The sequence below is a fragment of the Pezoporus flaviventris genome, unplaced genomic scaffold, assembly GCF_033815535.1.
Source record: "Pezoporus flaviventris isolate CSIRO_AGI_PZ_B2104156 unplaced genomic scaffold, CSIRO_AGI_Pfla_v1 ptg000001l, whole genome shotgun sequence".
Lineage (NCBI taxonomy): Eukaryota > Metazoa > Chordata > Aves > Psittaciformes > Psittacidae > Pezoporus > Pezoporus flaviventris.
Window position 1 is genome coordinate 28,958,461 of NW_026892549.1, and position 20,732 is coordinate 28,979,192.

The window sequence follows — 20,732 nt, forward strand, 5'->3', positions numbered from 1 at the left end:
GCAGCAGTGATTTGTGTTATACCTTAGTTACTAAACTGTTCCTATCTCAACCCATGGGAGTTGCAGTCTTTTTGACTCTCCTCTCCGTCCCTCCGGGAGCAGGGGGAGGGCAAGAAGGGGGGGGAAGTGAGTGAACGAGTTGCCTGACTGGGTTTAAACCACGACACTCAGTTACTCAATTCATTCTTTTTATCTAGATCCTTATCTGTACTGACTCTATCTTCTAAACTAATTTTTGCACCAAAGTTGTGCACAAAAGCGTTAAACAAAATTTGTCCCCAAAGTTGACTAATTCTTTTGGAGTTCCCTTAGTGCTCCTCTGGAGCACTAGATGTCCTCAGGCATTCTGGCCCGAAGCACTTACCTCCTCAATGTAATTCCTTACTCTCCCTTTTAACCACCTCTGTGTATCTGGCAGTATAGCTCTTTTGTCTCTCCCTACTTTCACCCTCTCTAAAAACTTTAGATGTGTGACAACAAACAAACTGAGGCTGTGTAGAGATCTCACCTACAACAAATACAAAAAAAATTCTCAGTGTAGTGTCGCAAAAACTGCTGCTGATAAACTTCATGACGATTTTTAGCCTTTTTTATATCTACACAAAGAATCTGCTCCCTCCCGCCCCAAGATTCGTCCAAAATCCTTGACTAGTCTAGTTCAATGTAATAGGTCTTCAGTTCCTTCAATAAATTTTTCCTTTCCTAAATATTTGACATCTTCTATTCCATCTTCACATGGCACAGCTCCTTTTTTGACAGATTTTGCTACCAGACTTGGAATTTCATGAGGCAGTTCTCCTTCCAGACATCTTTGATCAAGATCTACTAGATCATCTTGACTTGAGAGCTTTGATATCTGCATTTTACTTCCACTTTGACTATAGTAACGTCTGTTTTCATACATTTGATTCTATTCCCATTCTCATAATCAAATCCTCAAATCCTTCCCATCTTCATCCTCAAATAATCACCCAAGCTGAAAAATTAATTCATTCAGGATTGCCCTAACTGCTTCATATATTACCTCTGCCCCACCATCAGCATTGCTTCTTCCTGTTGAATACTCCTCCTTTATACAGCAAGAACAATTGATTGCTTTCAGTATTACCAGTAATTCTTAACTCTCAACGATTTCTGGAAATGTTCACTTCAAGCATGATTTCCTTCGCTCTGTGATATAGTTTATTTCTTTCCCTATATCCCATTCCTTTTAGACATTATTTTTCTTAAATTTCTACAGAAAACTATGTTTTTGCCCTGGGAAAATACAGATTCCTTACGTTTTCTCCCTTTCAGGCTTCCTCTGCCTTTACACTCTTAGTTGCTTTAGTTCATCAGTACTTATTTTTTGAAATTTAATAGCCTTATTTAAAGAATAATTTAAATTTACTCTTTTAATTTAAACTGAATCAATTATATTGGGAACCTAAAAACTAAAATACTTACTAAATAATAATAATAATAATAAATCATTTTACCATGGTTTTCATGGTATTAACAGTACATTAAAAATTTAAACATAAGTAATTTTAAATTTTAGAGTAAGTTTATCCTATTTTGTCATTTCTGTAAGACAATACAACTGCTCTAGGCTGAAAGCCTCTGCATTTGGCTTTTATCATGGTATTCACTGAAATTAATCCCTAGAAAATCAATTATGACTGAATCAATGAATGAAAATCAGGATGACTAATTGCCAAGAAAACTGCTATTCAATGGGATCACAACTCAGTCCCATAATTATCAAACCTCTAATTTGTTCCTATCTGTAAGAAATTACAACAGCATGGCTTTTCTTCTTACTAAAATCAACAGATAAACTCAGATGAATTTTTGAGACACTGTATACTTTACAAGAAGTTTACTGGTTAAACAAATTTGTTACTTTCCAGTTGACAGTACTGTTCTACTTATGCAAGCAGATGATGTAAAATTCTACAGTAATAACAACACAAAATACAAGTGAAATATTTTAGGAGTAACATTCAGTAGAGATTTAAATTTTCAATTCTATCTCTGCCATACTTCGTTGCATGCAGCTGAGACTAGTAGAGACAGAAAACTGCTATTATCTAGTAATCTGAGTGAAATAACTAGGTGATCTTTGTCAGTCAAATTTCAGCAATCCCAAATGATTCCCCACCTAGATAATCTTACGGCCAGGCCAAAATTGTATTGGTTTTAAGAATTAGAAACATACAGCTGCTGATTTTATGAAATGATCACCCATCATTAGTGCCCTTGAAAACATTAGCAGAGAAAACAGATCTGGAAAATGAAAGAAAATATTTCCATAGAAATCAGAAATAAACCAGTAATATAGTTTCACAGCATAAAAATGAGAAACTGCAGAGCTGCTGCAGTTTTTAGGCTCACATCAGATCTGGAATGAAATGAAGTGATGTTTAGAACAAAATGTATCCCACTAAAAAAATAAGTTTCCTCATTTGGCCACATTTAACCATTTGGCCACGCTGAAGACTATTTAGAAACTGAATTAGGAAGCCATCACATGGTGCATAAATTAAAGATAACCTTATAAAGTGTTTGATATTCAAGTCTGTTGCATGTATTACAAAGCAAGGGCCTTGTATAATAAATCGGAAGTTACAAAACTGCAAAATAATTCTTTATAAATTAAGTCAGTCATTCCAAAACTTAAACCAGTTCTGAGGCAAAGACTCTTAAGATAGTCTGAAGCTTGACATCTGCAAGTAGAGATGACTGTTGCGTGACTTTTTGTGTGTGTGTGTTTTTTTCATTTTGTTGTAATTTGTTTGCTTTGTTTTAGTTTGTTTTGATTTTTTTTTTTTTTTTTTTTTTTTTTAAATGAGCAATCTGGGATTCTACCTGTGTGGCTTATTCTTTAATTTCACTATGGAAAACTGAGAGTCTGGAGAGTCATTCCTCTTTTATTATTATTATAGCCTTTATTTTAAGTGATGCAATGTTTATAAACAGAAGAAATATTTTCAGTCTTTATTTCCACATTTTTAAGATTAAGTAATGTCATGGTAAAGCACCTAAAATATTTCAAACTTAGATACTGCAACCATGTTATTAAAGCTAAGGGAATGTTACCATGTTTTTTTCTGAACTTCACCTTTTGGCAAAACTGAGATAAATTTTTCCCCAAACCTCCATGGAAAGAATTCTAGGTAGCAGTTCCACAGTTCATCTATGTTCGGTAAAATTATGATGCATATTTTGAAAATCTTTGTGCCATAGAGAATAAGCTCTAAGAAATGGATCTGACATAACATTCAGCATTATTTTTTCATGCTAAATTAAAGGCTTAAGGAAGGTAAAAGTAGATAGAATCCAAATGTCCCTTCCTGGCTTATATGCTGCACTTTGGTAGGTTAAGCAAATAATTTATTCAAAAGAAAAGGAACATGTAGCTGACTGGGAGACTGCAATGAAAATGCACAAAATACTATAGAAGCTAGTTCATAACTTCATGCAATCTCAGACTTTTGTTTCAGTAATTTAAAAAATTATCCTTTAATAAATGTCTTCTCCTCCAGACTACACAGCTAAAATATTCTGAACTGATTTTTCTCAGCCATTTTTTTCTCTCTCTGTGTGCAAAGATCAAACATTATTATCACAGCCATTTCAAAACATTATTGCTTATACCAGACATGAGTTTGTTTTCTAGTATCATAATGAAGCATCTGCATTCTTTTTTCATCCAAAAAGGCTACTAGGAGAATTCTAATCCAAAGGCCATTCAGTGATGGGTGATGTTCCTCTTTCTTTCCTCTTGGAAACAATCATCCAAACTTTATGGAAGATTAGTTTTCAAGGGCCACCATGTGTTTATAAATAAGTCAGTATTCATTTCAAGTATTATTTGTTTAAAGTTAACAGTGAGAAAAGCTGTAAATTTGCAACTACACCTTTCTGATGCAAATGACACATTAACTTCATGAACATTGATAAAGAAAGTTTTGATTTTAATGATTTCTCAAACTACAGTTGTTTCATTCACTGGTCTCTGTCTACAGCTTGGATGGTGTATTTAAATGCTTCCTCTAGGACTTTTACAAATCACAGATAAAGTTGTTGAGTACTGTTATTGCCTTTTATGTCTGCAGCTAAGAAAATGCTTGGACATCTGCTTAATTGAGTCAGCTGAGGCTCTGTTGGTACCATACCATTCAGCATCTCCCCTATTCACAGCACACACATATCACCAGTTCAATGACATCCCTTGGCAGCCTGCGAAATCTGCCATCAGACAGACAATTGCTTACCTATGTTGCTTGATGGGCTGGGTTCCTCTGTCAGGAGACAAGGCCTCTGGGAAAGACTGAGGGCCTGAAAAACTAGACTCCATAACTTTGTGAAGAATAGGCCCAGGATGCCTATCTGGTTTTGAATACTGTAGCATAGAGAATAAAATTAATTAATACACAAAAGGCAAAGTATATCATTGATGCTATTCAGTGAGAATTCCTATTGGAGCAGGGTAAGAAGTGCTCTAATGCATTTTTAAATTAAAATTAAGCATTGCAAGTACTACATTCATTCACTATTGTTTACATAGCAGAAAGCACCAGTAGTCATCTCCATTACTTTCTCCACATCAAAATGCTGATATCTGTATTAGTAGCAAAATTACTGACTGATTTGTCCACAACGATAGAGAACACGGATCCCCCTGACTAAAAGCCTGTTTTTGGGGCTGTCCATGCAGAGAGATCACAAAACACATCTCAGAGGACAGTCAGCACTTCCTTCGATCATTTGGTGATTTCATCAGCATGCATAACTGAAACAGCATCTGTATCATCAGATAAGTAATAAAAATACTTGAATCCTATCCATGGAGCCAGATATCCTTTCTGAACAGGTCTGAAAACTTTTGACTCCTGAGTATCTATGCTTGTGAGAACAGTGTAAACATAACTTTTCTTGTGACAGTTGTAGGTGTAGAGCAGTCTTTGGGCACATAGTGAGACACAAAGGTCTGTAAAGCCAACACCAGACATGAACAAGAATAGATTTTCTTCTTCTTGCTTTGTGATTCAACTGGAAATTCAGCAAAAAATTGTCTCTGATCCTGAACGGATTCAGAAAATCAAAGCACAAAAAAGCTGTGTTTTGGCATAGAATAATAATCAGTCTTGCTTTTGGTTACTGGGAAATATCTCAGAGATATGAGCGGTTACCCACATTTCCACCCAGGTATTTAATTTTTTATGTTGCATTACAATGACCTGCACTAAAACTAATTGGTCTATTTTTCTTTAATCCATTCTTTCTGTATTTAGTTTGTAATTTTAGTACTAGATACCTAGATACCCATGTTATCTTTACAATAAATTGGTCTTGTGGAAGCTATTACATAATTAAGTATTTTAGAAAGAAAATACAAATTCTAATAATAATACAAAAAAATCACATTGGCAAAAAAATGCCATGTTATGATACAACAGCATAAACATTTATGCAGAAGATAGATTTCTTTCAACGTACAGCTTTTTTTTTTTCCACAATTATTTTGTTGCCTAACAAAAGAGCAGTAACTCCTTAAAATATCAAATTATTTTCCGATTCTCACTTATTCTTAGCTACATTTCCCCAGACTTCAGCAAATCCAAAAGGAAAGTCATACAAGATAATTGTCTTAGAAAAAAAGGTGACATGCAATTTTATTTTGTCTACTGAGGCTTCTTATGACTGATTTCTGTAGCTTAAATAACAATTTTTTCTCTAATGCTCTTATCCCTCTTTCTGTTGTGTGAAATACCCACATAAACAGGGCTGCTTATGTGTTTCTGAAGGCAAAGCTAATGAGAGTGACAATATGCAAAATGCTGCGGCGTGCATGACATAAACACAACTGAAACAATACAGAACATATTCCACTCTTCTTTAAGTTATAATGACCTTAGTGTAAATGTTGTAGATAAAATACAGAAAATTCAGACAGAAGTATGATTTTTTAGGTACTCATGTTTTTGAAGGTTTTAAATTTGAATAGTTATCCTGCCAGCTGCAGAAATGAAACTGTCTTTGATTTCTAACCTGAGTAAATCAATTTGAGCTATGTTAAGAATGGGTTGTTAGTTGCCAGAAAGCTTCTGTCTTTTCTCATGTTTGTTCATGATACCAAATTGAAGGTCTGAATGGCTTATAAAACCATGAGTATGATGTGAATCATGAAGGCTAATTAGAGATAAGTTGAGCCGTTTGCTATGGGTAAGATAGGTGTAGGCAGGAGCAATGTTATACAGGGTCTTTCCTCACACCAGCTGAGGAAAACCAGGCCCTCTAGAAGCTGCCTTGATGATGACTAGCAATCTATATTGAAGGTCCAACACCCAGCACCACCCAGGCACAGCCTGCAAAGGATATTTTTTTCCCCTAACTAAACATTTCTTTTATGCCTTTTTCAAATACACCAGTTAACAATTACCATAACAGCCAAAACATTAATTACAATGAAAATACGAATCACAATTTAAATTGAGGGTGTGAATACACGGAGAATTTGAACAATGCAACTGAACTTACTTGGATGTATCACGTTATTCATACATTTTAATAGGTTTAAAAACATCTCAGTTTATTCTCCATTAACTTAAATGTAAGTGCCACATCCCTTCTCTGAGATAATCTTTGGAGAAAAATATCCTCAGATCTCTGTGAGGAGTTTACAGCAGTACCAGTTGGTATCCCCAGAAGAATGGTATACCAAACTGGGATTACTCCCCAACTGTATCCCAGCGGAGCCCATCATGGTGCTTCCACAGCCCAGTTCTCACCTGGGCAGAGCTTTCTGGAAGCCCCTGACTGTTCTGAGCTATTCAATACTCAGCCATGATGGAGAATAAGCTGTGAAATGCTTTCAATGGACTGTTCCAGTAGGTTGAAAGCACCACTGAAAGCTTATACATACTATTTGGGGATTTTTATGGTTTTATTGTCTTCTTGTTTAATTATTTGTGCTTGTTTGAGCAAGTACTGAGAAACGCTCCTGCATATGGCTCAATAAAGAATAATGACAGCATAAAAATAAAATATTTTGCAAATTTTCAAATTTTCATGGTTTCATGGAGAAAATCATCTCCAACTTCCATACAATTACTCAACACTGACAATAAAATTCCACCCCTGCTAGTTAAAGCTAAGTATATCTAAGGCAGCCTGGGCCAGGAGACTAGAAATCAGCCTCTGCCATTGAGCTACTGTATGACTGTGAGCATGTAATTCCCCCGCTCCATGCTCTGTATTCTTTACTCTAAAATGTAGGCTCCATAGATAATATATGCTGGTCAAGTGCTACAGAATAGCTTGACACTGCTGTCCTGTTTTCCTGTTTTTATGAAAACAAAACACCCATCCCTTTCACAGGCTTTTCTTAGGCCTTCGTCCTCAATGATTTTCCCAAAATAGAAATAATAAAAATTCAAGAAACACACATGGCATTGGAAGACAGGTAATGTGGGGATCCCATTTCAAAAATGACTGATGAGGCAAAGGGGTCAGCTTTAAATTACATTCAGAGAGGGTGTCTCAAGGAGGTAAAGAGCCAGTGATTTTTCTGAATTGGCTGACGTTGCACATAAACCCATCAGGTGGTATATTTAACATCCTTACAGGCGTTACCATATGTGTTATATGTTTTGTTGCCAACATTAGCTGTAGCCAGAGGCCAGTAAATTCAAGTTTGTCTATTCTGGCAGTTCTTTCTAAGTAGTCATGCAATATAGAAGTAAGAAATATACTCTTGATCTTAGCTGATAAATCACATTGTAACGCAGGCAAAACCACACAGTGATCTTTTAAAAGGTTGAAGTGTAGCTGTTGCTCAACAGATATTAATTGTAATTCTATCAGAGTGACTAAAAGTATTTATTTCTACTATCAACAAAAGACAAGACACAGAAAGAGCTACTGACTGCAAGCTATTAGAAAAAAAGTGTAGTGAAAAGTCAAACTGTATACTACAGCATGAAAAGCTTATTAACCACCTCAGAGGGAAAGTGATGGGGAATTAATAGATCCACTTAGTACTATGGGAGAAGGTGTTAAAATCCACGAAGATAAAAAAAGCATAAACAGCCATGACAACTCTCAGAATCACTACAGGAATGTCAAAGCTTCAGATGCCTGGTGTTTTATTTTGTGGCTTGGTTTATTTTCTTATTTTTTGTTTGATTTTGCTTTTTTTTTTGTCGCATGACATGTTTGTCAAGTTATGAGTATTTAAAGAAATAATCTAGTAAAGGTGGATTAAGGAGCTAGTACCGAGGTGCATGACTAGAACTCATGAAGACGAACTACAGAAAAAAAGAAGGACGGCCACAACACATCCTCTTGCCCCTGGCATAGTATATGAGAGGGCACAGAGCACTTGCTTTTCTAAGAGAGGCAGATGAGAATGTCAATTTACTTCCTTTTGCCTATGAGGACATCAAACCTTTTGCTGCTATCTCATGGAGCACACTAATTAAATACCTTTTGATGAGAATATAATTTCTTTGGAGCAGAGTACATATTACTAGGAAGTTTTAAGTTTCATGCATTAGGTGAAATAAATATGAATCTCGTGTACCTCAAAGATCCTGCATTAATAACTGTCACATCTATTTCTTTCTGACTTAAGAATTATAACAACATTCTCAGTGCATTAGTATTCAAATCCAAGATGCTAGAAAACCTAGCAAAAAGTATATTGCTGCCTCAGTATTTGGGAAAATCAGTGGACTTAAAAGATTCAAGAGAAATACTAGGAGCTGCGTTCAGTTATTTATGAATGTTGCTTTCAGTATACAGTATTTTAAACACTTAAGGATTTGCATCCTTAAGAAAATAATGCAATCAACTCTGAGAGAAATAGACTCAGCAGAGGTGAACACAATTACCAACTGTGCTCAGGAGGAATTCAGAGAGAACACATCTGCCCTGGCCAAATCTAACTCGTTATTTTTACTTTTCAGAATCACAGTTGAGCAGAGGAAAGAAGTGGAGGAGATGTAACGCATATGAGCGTGGGAAGAAAAAGCGTATGATACTTCAAAATACTGTCAATGCAAAAAAAAAAAAAAAAAAAATCTTTATTCCCTACAATATCACAAATGACAGGGAGGCATCCATGTTTTAACTTAAATGCCTAACTCTTCTTGCATTCTTCCTCAACCTCAGGGCCTGCCAAGATGGGTACTGGGCCCATGGGTACAATGTGGCCATTGTCACTTGTGTTTACCCTGCTGATCAGAGGGCAAAAACCTCAGAGTGAGTGACTGATTTCTCAAATGAAGACAATTCTAAACAGCCTACATTCAGAGATTTTAACCTGTGTTATGTTTCTCATAATGACGCTAATGTAAAAAAGCTTTAATTGGCACAGAGGTGGGATATCGTAGGTCTGAAGTCCTTTTCCTTCTGCAGTAATACAAGCAGCTGCAACTATAATGAGTTCAGCTAGAATAAAATACAAACTTTAGTTCATTTTAATACTTGTTTCAAGAATGAAAGGTGTGGTTTCATGGTTAGTAAAACTTTGATACATTCACTTGGCTTCTCTCACTTTAAAGTGGAGAAAAAGTAGAAAAAGTCAAGCTCTTTACAGCTACAAACCGCTTGAAACACTACCTGCTATACCATGGGTCTTGGGAAATATTAGAACCTCTTTCTTTACTATGCAGACTTTACTAAATATAGCAACCTCTAGGTCAAAATATGATGGCTCCTTCAGAACAGACATTACTAGAATAATATGCAATTATTCTCGGGTTTACACCAATGTATTCTTCTAGAACAAAAAGCAGGGTGAGAAACCTGAAAGCATCACCATTCAAAATAGGCAGGAGAAAGATATGGGAGAATCGTTTAAGGAAAGAGAGAAAGGTGACATAACATATAAGCGAGACGGTTTCCCCATGTGAGAAGAGCACAAGAAACAGCTACCAAGATTACATAAACCAAAATGCTATACTGGAAGACTAGTTTCCAGAAAACAGCCACCTTAATTTATTCAAGTTTATTTACTGGCTCCTGGAAATAAAGAGAACTAAGATTTTTCCCCAGATCCACGTGGTAGGAGCTGCAGATGGGAACTGAAGAGAGATCACACCCCAGCAGTGACTGGCAGAAAGGCAGCAGCACAGCCACAGGAGGAAGCAGTGGGAGCATTCTTCTCCCCACGGCAATACTTGGTCCCTTTCCTGCCCAGCAGATAATGCCTAGGGCAGATCTCTGGTCTCTGGTGGGAGCCGCTCAGCCATTCCTATAAAATGCCATTTCAAAGTTCTTTTCTGCTGCCTTGCCATCCCCCCTGCCCTTTTTCTCCATTCCAATCTGCCAAGTTTTCTAAATATTTCATGAACTTACATGCATTCCTGCACTAAAATCTTGCTAACAATAGAAACCATTATTACCTTGCACAGTTACACTACATCCTGCACAAGGTCATTCTGTTTGTCTTCCTTATTATCTTTGCTCCCAAAGGGAAAATGCATTAATGGCAAGAAGAAAACAGCTGCCTGCAAGCAGCCACAAGAACAAGAAAACAGTGTATTAATTACCAGCACTGAAAATGCCAATCTGAACAGCATTAAAAACAGAAAAGCAAATTTGGATTAAAATAATAAATAATAATAATGGCTTTCAATCTCTAATATCTGGAATCTATAAACTGCTACTTCAGCCATTATGACTATTGTCATAGCAAAAGAAAAAGACTTAAATAAAGCTTGTTGATGTGTTTGTCAGCTGCTTAGAAGACATCAAATAGTTCATAGTGATGATGGGTTGACAAAATATTGCACTGAAATACAGTCAGAAAACGGCAAAGAACATATTCTTAGTGCTAACCAAGACATACTTTATATGTTAGAACAAAAGGATTACAGAAGCTCTTTACAACTTTACCTTTTGTTGCCGTCATTACAACACTCCCCAAATATATTTTTTTTTTAGGGGCTAGAAAGGGCTGTCTGACTGAATGAACTGAAAGTAAAACAAAGAATTGCACAAGGTTCCCTAACTTGTGATTATGTCAGTTTAGTGAAGCTATCTACCTTCTTGAAATAGTGTATTTTTCCTCAAACACAGAGCATATCATAACTACAATGGTAGTCAGCCCTTTAAGCAATGCTAAGATACTCTTTCTTAAACAGGCAAACAAACCAACCCCCTCCTCCCCCCCAAAAAAAACCCACCCCCCAAAAACCAACCCCAAAACCTAACGGTTAAGCATTTAGAAAGGCTTGAATAAAACTGATTTCCTATTGCTACCAGACTTCTTCTCAGTTTTTCCAAAGATTTTGTTCAAATAAGACATCACTAATTGCATATGTCCACGGAGAAGAAAATGACATGCACTGGAAAGTAACTTACATCCAGGGCTAAATAAATCAGTCGTATTCAAGTTCCTTATTTCAAATACACTTAATGAATTTCATGATTGTGGAATTGTATTAAGTGTAACTATATACAGAAAATGACTAAATACATTTCAAATTTCGTTTGAACAAACTAACCTCAAAGACCTTTTAACTCATGACCCAGGAAAATGAGACCATCGGCACAGTCTTCCCTTGAGCACTAGTTTATATGTGTAAATTTAGGGCCAGATTTTGAATTTACTCTGAATTAATTGTGACAAATCTTTACATTTTTTCATGCAGGAACATTAATTATTGGAAGACTTGAAATCACCTAAGATCAAAGACCCCCACTTCAGCTGTAAACCATACATATGAGCCAAGGTATTGCAGAAAACTCTAATACTAATTTCCACTGTTGCATGCAGAGCTAGGGGCCTCAGCAAGGGATGTTACATGAACAAAATGCAACAGGACCCACTGAAATAAATTCAGAAAAAATCCCTCTTAGTGTTTTCCATTATCAGGCCTGATAGAAAACATTTCATGAAAGAGGTGAGAATTCTTGTTCCCATTGCTCAGATGCTGATAGCAACATGGCGATGTGCTGCCATCAGCAGCAGGAACTCAGCCAGGCTATTAAGTGTTGTAGCTGGCAGGATTACTTACATTTTGCAGCTGGACTTGGCTTTGTGCCATACACTCTGACTTTGCCATCATGCTGGAAGCATTTAGGCTGTAGGTTTTCCTATTCTGTGTTTCTTTCAGCTGTTCATGTATTTGCTTTGTTTGTTTCCTGCAGAGAGAAATAAAATTCATGTAAGAAAGAGTTAGTCTGATCATCTACTACAGCCACGGTATTTTTACAGCCATGGCTCCCTTTGTTCAAAACTTCACTGTATCAGATTAAACAAGTTGAGCTATTTCACTAGTGTCTAATATTTCAATGCTTTCAATGCAGTGGTCATTTTCTGGGAAGGCTTGAGAAAGGAAAAAAGAGCTCTTCTGTTTAAAATATCTTCTATTCTCAGATTACTATAATAGCATGCTAATTGTTTCAGCACAGAATTTTGTAAGATCATCTATTAAATATTTAACAATAGTTTGCAAGTAGGCCTGAATATTAAAAAAGCATTTTGCTCAGATTAAGAACAAAGACTTTGGCAAATACAGCAGGCATTAGACCCTGTTGGCTATAAAAAATGTTGAAGAATCAAAGATTTCTGCTAGCTAATTAGACTGACCTATAACCCACTATCTTGTATAGGCCAGCTTTTGCTTACAAGTTTAAACCTTGAAAAAAACATCAGTAGGGTATCTGCAGCTGTGTTTTCGACATATTATATTATGATCCACAATGTCAGAGCTAGGAATACCACCAGATGAATCACTTGCAATATTCAGGAGATAACTATGCTATTAATAATGGCTTTCTGTTTCTGCCACACTATATTCACAAACTGAGTTTTAAAGTTCTGTCCATGACTGAGGATATGAGGCAGCAAACTTTGTTTTGAATATTTCTTTTACCTTCCACAAACAGGTATCTCATCTGGGCAAAAACTGTTAGCAAAACACATGTAAGGTCTTTTATCCATCTCCATTCTTTTGATAAGCTACATTTTCTGAGACTATTAGTTTTAAATGATCAGTAGAAATAACTCCAATTCTACTTCCTTCTTTCCTTCCTTGTTGCTTTCCTGCCTTCCCTCCTTCTCCCTTGAAGATGCATCTCTAGCAGTCAACCCACACAGGCCCTGGAAACCACCCAGCAAGGTCAAGGACTTGCTGCAGCAGCAGCAGCACTTCATTATGCCACCAGCAGCTTTTAGACAGCAATTTCTGTGGAGCCATATTTCAGAGGAAGTGATTTCAGGGCAGTGTTGATAAGAAATAAAGGAAATGCAGTATTTCTATCCAGAAATGTGAAATTTTAGCAAAGAAGCTTCAAAAAAATTTTGAAAATTGCTTGTGATTTTGTTGCTGAAAGCCTTGTGACATTGTCAATTTTGATCACATCTTACTTGACTCAGACCAACGAATTTGACACTGAATGAAGCATAAAAGTATTTTTAGCTTCTTCCAGTACAGTCTGTTTTTAGCTCAGGAAAGTGTAAGAAACCAGAGGAAAATTGATTTACTCAAGTGTTCAAAGGGGAAGATGGTGAGAAAGGACAAGTTACCTCACTATGAAAGCAAGCAGTGAGAAGTATCGCACTGGACATATTCAGTATTTCTTGATTTATTAAAATAAATATATGGGATTTCTTCTGCCTTTGAGTTCCTTAGTTCAGTATGGGAGGTGTGCATTTCCCCACTACTCTTCAAACTTCAGTATTGCATAATTTAAGCATTACCTTAAATTCAACAAGCTGTAAGCACCTGCTCAGAAGTAGGTACTTGTTAAAGCACATTTCCTGAATACAGGTCATAAACCATGATAAACCTTGGACTCTACAAAGTTCTCTTATGTTTTCTATTTACATCCTATTTTGAAACAGCATGGCAAATAAAAAAGAATGAACTTACAAATATGAGTGGCATGTTTTGTGTACAGCTCACAGGAGCTCATAATTAGTAAGGTTTATGTGCACTAATCTTAATTAGTAAGATTTATGTGCAGTGGTGAGAGGAAATAATTTCTCAAACACAAAAACATTCAAAATTTACTTGTAAAGAATAATATCATATAATCTGAATAGATACATTATAAAGCATTACAGTGCCAAATCAGATTGATTCTGAAACATCTCTTTAAAAAAACTATTTTTATATCTACTAATTTTTGAAACCAGTGAAATTGAATAATTTAATTTGCAAGAAAGTCAAAATGAACTCTAGCTTTTTATAAAATTGCAGGGGAAATTCCTAAAACCAACTCTCAAGTTTGAATGAATAATTATTTTCTGATCATCCAAATTACATACACTGAGAAAATAAGCAAATGTATATCCATATGTCTTAATGGAAAGCTAGCCTCTTGTTTCTTGCTCTCCATAATAATTATGGAACACCTAGTCGTATTTGATGACTGTTTCTAAGCGGAGACTTCAAATAAAGTCTAAACAATGGCAGCAAAACATGATCACAACATCAGACGTTAGGAATCTCCTATATATACAATATTCTTAGAATTTAATAGGGAAAATAACAAAGCAAATTACAAAGTTTTTTAACTCTAATTTGGATTTGTTTCAAAAACCTGGGTTTGGAGTTGCTTCTACATCTATAAACACATGTAAGTAAACTGGATGCTGCACTTCAACATTACGATTGAGATTCCTGAAGGTATTTACCCAGAGAAATAATCAGGCAATTAATTTCCTCTTATGTTCATGCAACCTAATGTTACTGTTAGGTTTATGCATATTCATTTTGCCAAAATACAGGATGCATATAAAAGTAGAAACAATTAATAATTCAAAGTTAATCACCAACTACTGTTTTTATTTTATAATTTTTGTTTTCAAAACAAAAGGGCCTTATTTGTTCTACTTTAGATAAATCTAGCAATAAACTGCTGTTACTTCAGCAAGAAATAGTCGCTAGTCATTTATGAAAGTCTACACCATAAAGAGCAGCCCATTACTGTACTCGCCCTCTGTTGCTAACACTTACAGCACTTTCTCGATTACCGTAAAAGGAATAATTGGAAGTGTTTAATTATAGTTCTAAACTTCCCCACATTGAATTTATTTTTAAAAAAGACTTCTAATTTAATGGTGCATAGGGAAGCACATATTTCTAACAGTAGATATTATCCAATTGTCAGACTAAGAAAGTCAGGGTCAGTGTCTTTTTTCTTCTAGGGTGCAAGATTCAGATTTTCTGTAGTGTTAGCAATATTTTAAAATTTTGATACAACAAATTAAACCAGATTATTATCCTCCAAGCAGGAAGAATGCTCTGATAACTCATAAGCATGATAAGATACGCCTGCCTGATGAAGAAGCTCCTGAAAATCTATTGACTAAAAGCTAACATATGATAAGGGTTGAGGCACTTTAAATTTGTTGAGTTTTACACCCTTAAGACACTGGCCAATGTTGCAGTTATGACAGTTTTATGTGCCCTCTATGCAACCCAGTCTAGACACTATTTACATTTGATACAGTCTCCAGATGGAGCCAAAGCCAGAGAGCTAGGGATTGATTAGTATGTTAGCATTACCGTGTTTCATATATTTAATAAGACCTCTGGACTGAATGGGAGGCACTCATTTTCTCATTACTCCTCAAACTTCAGTTCCCAAAATCTGGCATAACTACACTAACTCACTCCAGTAATTCTTAACTATCATGTTTATAATGCAGATAAAAACCCAACACCTCCCACCCTATCCTGCTGAGATATGAAGCACTATATATACATATATATATATATATGTATGAAGCACTATAGTCCCATGAGTTCATCTTTGAAGCATTACTCAATAGTTTTGGACATAGCTATCCCTACCACCTCATCAAAGTCATGGTATTTTGAAGACTGTTCCAAACCACTTCATACAACAGTGCAAAATCAGGGGGGCCACAGCTGAATTAACAGAGGGACATTTTATTCACACTACGCTCAGTGTCTGACTGCATGTTCTTCCAACTGATAAACCCATTCTGCCCTTTCTGAACCTCTCTTCATGAGCAAAATCCTCAAGCCCTTACAGGAAGAACAGGAACACCTTATTCTCTCTAAAATCATAGAATCATAGAATCGTTAGGGTTGGAAAGGACCTTAAGATCATTTGATGTTTCCAATGCAGTGGCAAAATGGCTGTCTGCTTACAATTTCATAGAATCATGGAAGCATAGAATAGTTATGGTTGGAAAGGACCTTAAGATCACCTAGCTCCAATCCCCTTACCATGCACAGGGAGACCACACACTAAACCATATCACCCAAGGCCCTGTCCAACCTGGCCTTGAACACTGCAGGGATTCACAGCTTCCTTGGGCACCTAAATCCAGTGCCTCACCACCCTCACAGTAAAGAACTTCTTCCTTATATTTAACCTAAACTTTCCGTTTCAATTTTAACTTGTTCCCCTTGTCCTGTCACTCTGGTCCCTAATGAAGAGTCCCTCCCCAGCATCCTTGTAGGCCCACTTCAGATACTGGAAGGCTGCTATGAGGTTTCCACACAGTCTTCTCCAGGCTGAACAGCCCCAGCTTTCTCAGCCTGTCTTCATATGGGAGATGCTCGAGCTCCCTTATAATTTATACTACATGAAAGAAGTTTGCAGAGAGGAACTGTGCTGCCACAGCATCCTCCTAGCTAGTGTCACTGTCATACTCAAGGTCCAAAGAACAATTAAACAGAATCCCTCAAAACATGAGAGCAGATAGGAAATGAAACATGAACAAGCTCAAATCTTCACTCAAGTCATGCACAAATGACCCCTGAAGTCTGAGGGGAAGAAAAAAGAGGAAAAAAAAAGGCCTGGTGACTTTCCAACATTTTTTTTTAATTATTTTTTAATGGAAATGTAGATCTTCAGGTAGATAGAAATGTACTTTTTTTTTTTTTTTCTAATAAAAAGTCGTCCTCATCAGAGTCCCTACTCATTAAAGTAAATTATAAAAAGGGGGATTCAGATAAGCATCCAAACTTTTAAATAGTGCAAACCTCCACATTTTTGACGCTCATCCACCATGACTAATCTCATACAGGTACTATTCATATTGATACGTGTTTTCTCATTAGCTCCAAGTGGAACAAGAATGAAGGATGACAACCATACAGAACATATTTATAGATAGAGTGGCACTGACAAGCATGCCATGTAATTGCTATGAGGTTTTTGCAACTCAAATTACACACATAACAATAAATATTATAAAATAATGTTCAGTTGGGAAGATAAACAATACAGTGGAAACCGGTTTACTTTAAAGTAGTTTAGTACAGATGATTCCACTATACTTGGGTAGTTCAATGTGCTTGTACATTACACATACTCATTATACAACTACACCAACAGTTTACATCTATCTGTAGCTACAGGTTAGAGATATCTACAGAGAACTTGTCTCTGCATTTCTACCTTTATCAGCATACTGAAATAATAGCGACATTCAGAGATAAAAAATGCAAAAAGATGATACTTTTAAACTTTTGTTTTTCAAAAGAGGAAAGTGATTATTGCAGTGATAGCAAAAGACACAAAATTCTTGTTGTCAAAAAAAGAACTGGAAAGAACACAATTCTTTCCAGATAGCAGAAAATAGAAACAAACCACATATTATTCCTGTTTAATTTTTTTTTTTTTTTGAGTTACATAGGGTAGCTGTGTGGAAATACTCTAGCCTGTCCAGAGATAGAAACAGCTTCAAAAGTAGGGGAGAAACTGAAGAATTCTAAGCCATAAAAAGGACAGAAGCCCAATAACAAACACCAGATGAAGGCTCTTACTTTGTTTTGAAGTAGAATGCTGCACAAAGCATGCCCACTACGACTATGCCAAAGACGATACAGGAAATAGACAGCACCTGGCGCTGGTACACCTCTTCGCTCTCTGTAAACAGCAAAATTGAGAATTATGAAAGCATCAGAAAACAATACCTGTGAAAAGTGGATTTCAGCACATCGTTTCTCTAATGATGGACAGATAGGAGATATCTGGAGGTCTCCGTTGGCCAGTTCCTCAACAGAATGGAACTGAACCTCTCATTTGATAAGGTTCATAGAGTTGTGGCCTCCTAGGAGAGTTTTAGAAAATGTTCCAATACACACAGAGAAACATGTAATAATAAAAATCAGGAGTGTTTAATATTTTCTCTGCCTTACGTACTCGTTTTCAGCTTTTTTAGAAAGATCCTACTGTCAATAGGATAAAGAGCCCTACAACCACGGAGTCTTTTTGACTTAGGGCAAGACCCAACAGAGCTCTCACAAGGTCCCACAAGACTCAGTTCTTTTTTAGCCACCCCAATTTACTTTTTTTTTGATTGAATGGTGATTACAATTACTCCTTGTCATCCCTTGTACTTGAAGCTTAAGTACAACATGCAACAGTAAAAAATTAATTCAATCATCTTGGATGGAACCCAATGACTACATGGTTACAAGGCACCAAATATTGCTTTCATGGGAGTCAATTTTTAAAATGAAATTTCCTTAATGAATCCCATAATCTAATTAATTTTAAAACAGGAACAGAATGAAAGTTAACTAAAAAAGCTAAGAAAACAAGAGAAAACATGCATTCATAATATCAGACAACTGATACTGGAGCTTCACACACCAAATTCATCAACAGCTCCTTAAGTGTAATATTTTGGTTTTATTATTTCAACTAGTCCTCTAGGTCTACGTACTAACATGCTAAATAGATTGTTATTTTTTAAGATCAGTTTTCCAAACATGCAACATACTAACCAGTATTTTTATTCACATATTTCAGATAGAAAACCAACATGTAGGATCATCAAAGCACAGTACAAACACTGCACAAGACAAACCTACATATTCTCTTTTGGTTGGAGATCTTCAGCAGAGACCCCCACAACAATATGAACACCAGATGCACAGGTCAAGTAGGTGACAGTAATTCCAAGTTCCGGGTTCATAAGTCCCAGGTACATAAGAAGAAAATATTGTTTGGCAATATCAAGGTGAATCTAGGCAAATACTGAAAAAAACTCTGCACCTAACTGGAACTTCAAATACTACCTGGTGTAATAATGACTGAAGACTGTACAGTATCCTAATCAGTACCGATTATTAATTTCTCAAGAATGAATATCATAGTGCTATTACTAAACATCTGGCATTTTAAATACAGCCATTTGTCTAGTGAAAGTCACAGTCCCTTTTCACAAGCTATTTTGAATAAAATTACAAGTACCGAATCTTTATTTCTTAATTATTTCCTCACTCGAAGAACATCACAGTGATTCAGAAGCCATTTCTAAGCTGCAAAATGTCTTCAGCTCCTGCTGACTTTTCACCTTATTTAAATTTGAAATTCTAAAAGCTGTATTTTTAAAATGTAGTCTTAAAAGGTAAAAAAATAAAATAAAATAAGCAGCAAATACAGTAACTTACACTTTTTACATGCCTTTACATATTCAATTCAATATGAAATCATGACAACACTGCAGTAACTTATTCCAGAAAATTTGGATCTAGACAATAAAACCTCATTAGCTATGAAATAAATATTTTGGGGTTTCATTTATTTTTTGTTTGTTTGTTTTTAATAGGCTGTCTAAACACAGTTATTCACACAGCAGTAGACAAAGGACTCATCTTAAAAATTTTGAATTTTTATGTTGAGATGGATCATAGTTGAAGAATTTATGCAAATATAAAGCAGACAGTTGAAGAATTGTTCAGCGCAGCAACTGTTAATCTGATTCAATTCAATTAACTAATTGAATTGAAAATCAACTAATTCAAGCAAACTCTGCTTGAACATCAATTTCAGTACCTAGGGCCCGAGACCACAACTACAACATACTAAAATAACTGACATATTAACAAACTGACATTTTACTCAAAAACTGCATATAGTAAAAAACATTTATTAATTAAGCTGATTTAATTAGTGTGTGGAAGAAGGCTTAACTTTGCTTTTCTGTCAACCAAGGTCCTCATTAAATATTTTTTTATTCTTTTTGCTTTTGTTATTTTTTGAGAAATGGTGAGTTTAATGCAGCTATGGTCTTTTGTCAGTCTTGAATAGCTATCACTGTCCTGTTAAGATGCGTTAGAATATGTCTTACCGAGATGAAAGCAATTCAGAGACTGGACAATATTATCTTGCTCAAACAACTATGTGAAGATTTAAGTCTTTTGTGTAGTCAGATTAATCCCTGTCACTAGCTTTCAACACATACTGATCAATACTTTCTTTCTTTTTTATTTTGTATAGTGCCTATTTAAAGAACCACTTATTAAATTTACTCTATTTCTTAGACATCATTGTTCTTTTTTTTTATATGTATATTCTTTAAATCTTTATGTACTGGACTCCACTATTTTTAGTCTTCAACATCCTAACATATCAAGTCAAGCATTTTTTTTCTACTCTTTAATTTTCCACATTGTTGTTTTTTTTTTTTTTAAAAAAATCCCAAACCTCAAGACCCCGCCTTTTTCCTGATAGAAATGTAAACTGTTTCTCTTTTCAAACTTTGAAGGTCTCCTCATTGTTGCCTTGATTTAACCTCACTATTGCTCTAAACACACATAGCACAGCTGAGACTCTCTCTAGCTAAGGTATACTGAATAGGGTCTCTAAATGTGGCAGAAGGTTATAGCTAAGTACACTTTTGCTCTCAGAGGACAGAAACCTGCATAAATTCAGTGTAGAAAAGAGAAGAAATGAAAACTCCTCCTTAGTTGAGGATGTGAATCAACTTGTGCATACATGTACTTACACACTGGACA

At 35.7% G+C, this 20,732-nt stretch overlaps 1 protein-coding gene across 2 annotated transcripts in view; it reads right to left on the minus strand.

The window, feature by feature from the left end:
• NRG3 (neuregulin 3) overlaps positions 1–20,732 on the minus strand; it is a 417,558-nt gene that overhangs the window by 15,151 nt on the left and 381,675 nt on the right. For both annotated transcript variants that reach the window (XM_061449929.1, XM_061449919.1), the window contains exons 5-7: positions 17,751–17,853; positions 12,012–12,138; positions 4,260–4,387 (exon numbers count right to left, since the gene is read on the minus strand). In XM_061449929.1, coding sequence (XP_061305913.1) covers positions 4,260–4,387; positions 12,012–12,138; positions 17,751–17,853 — 358 coding nt within the window. The remainder of the gene's footprint in view (positions 1–4,259; positions 4,388–12,011; positions 12,139–17,750; positions 17,854–20,732) is intronic.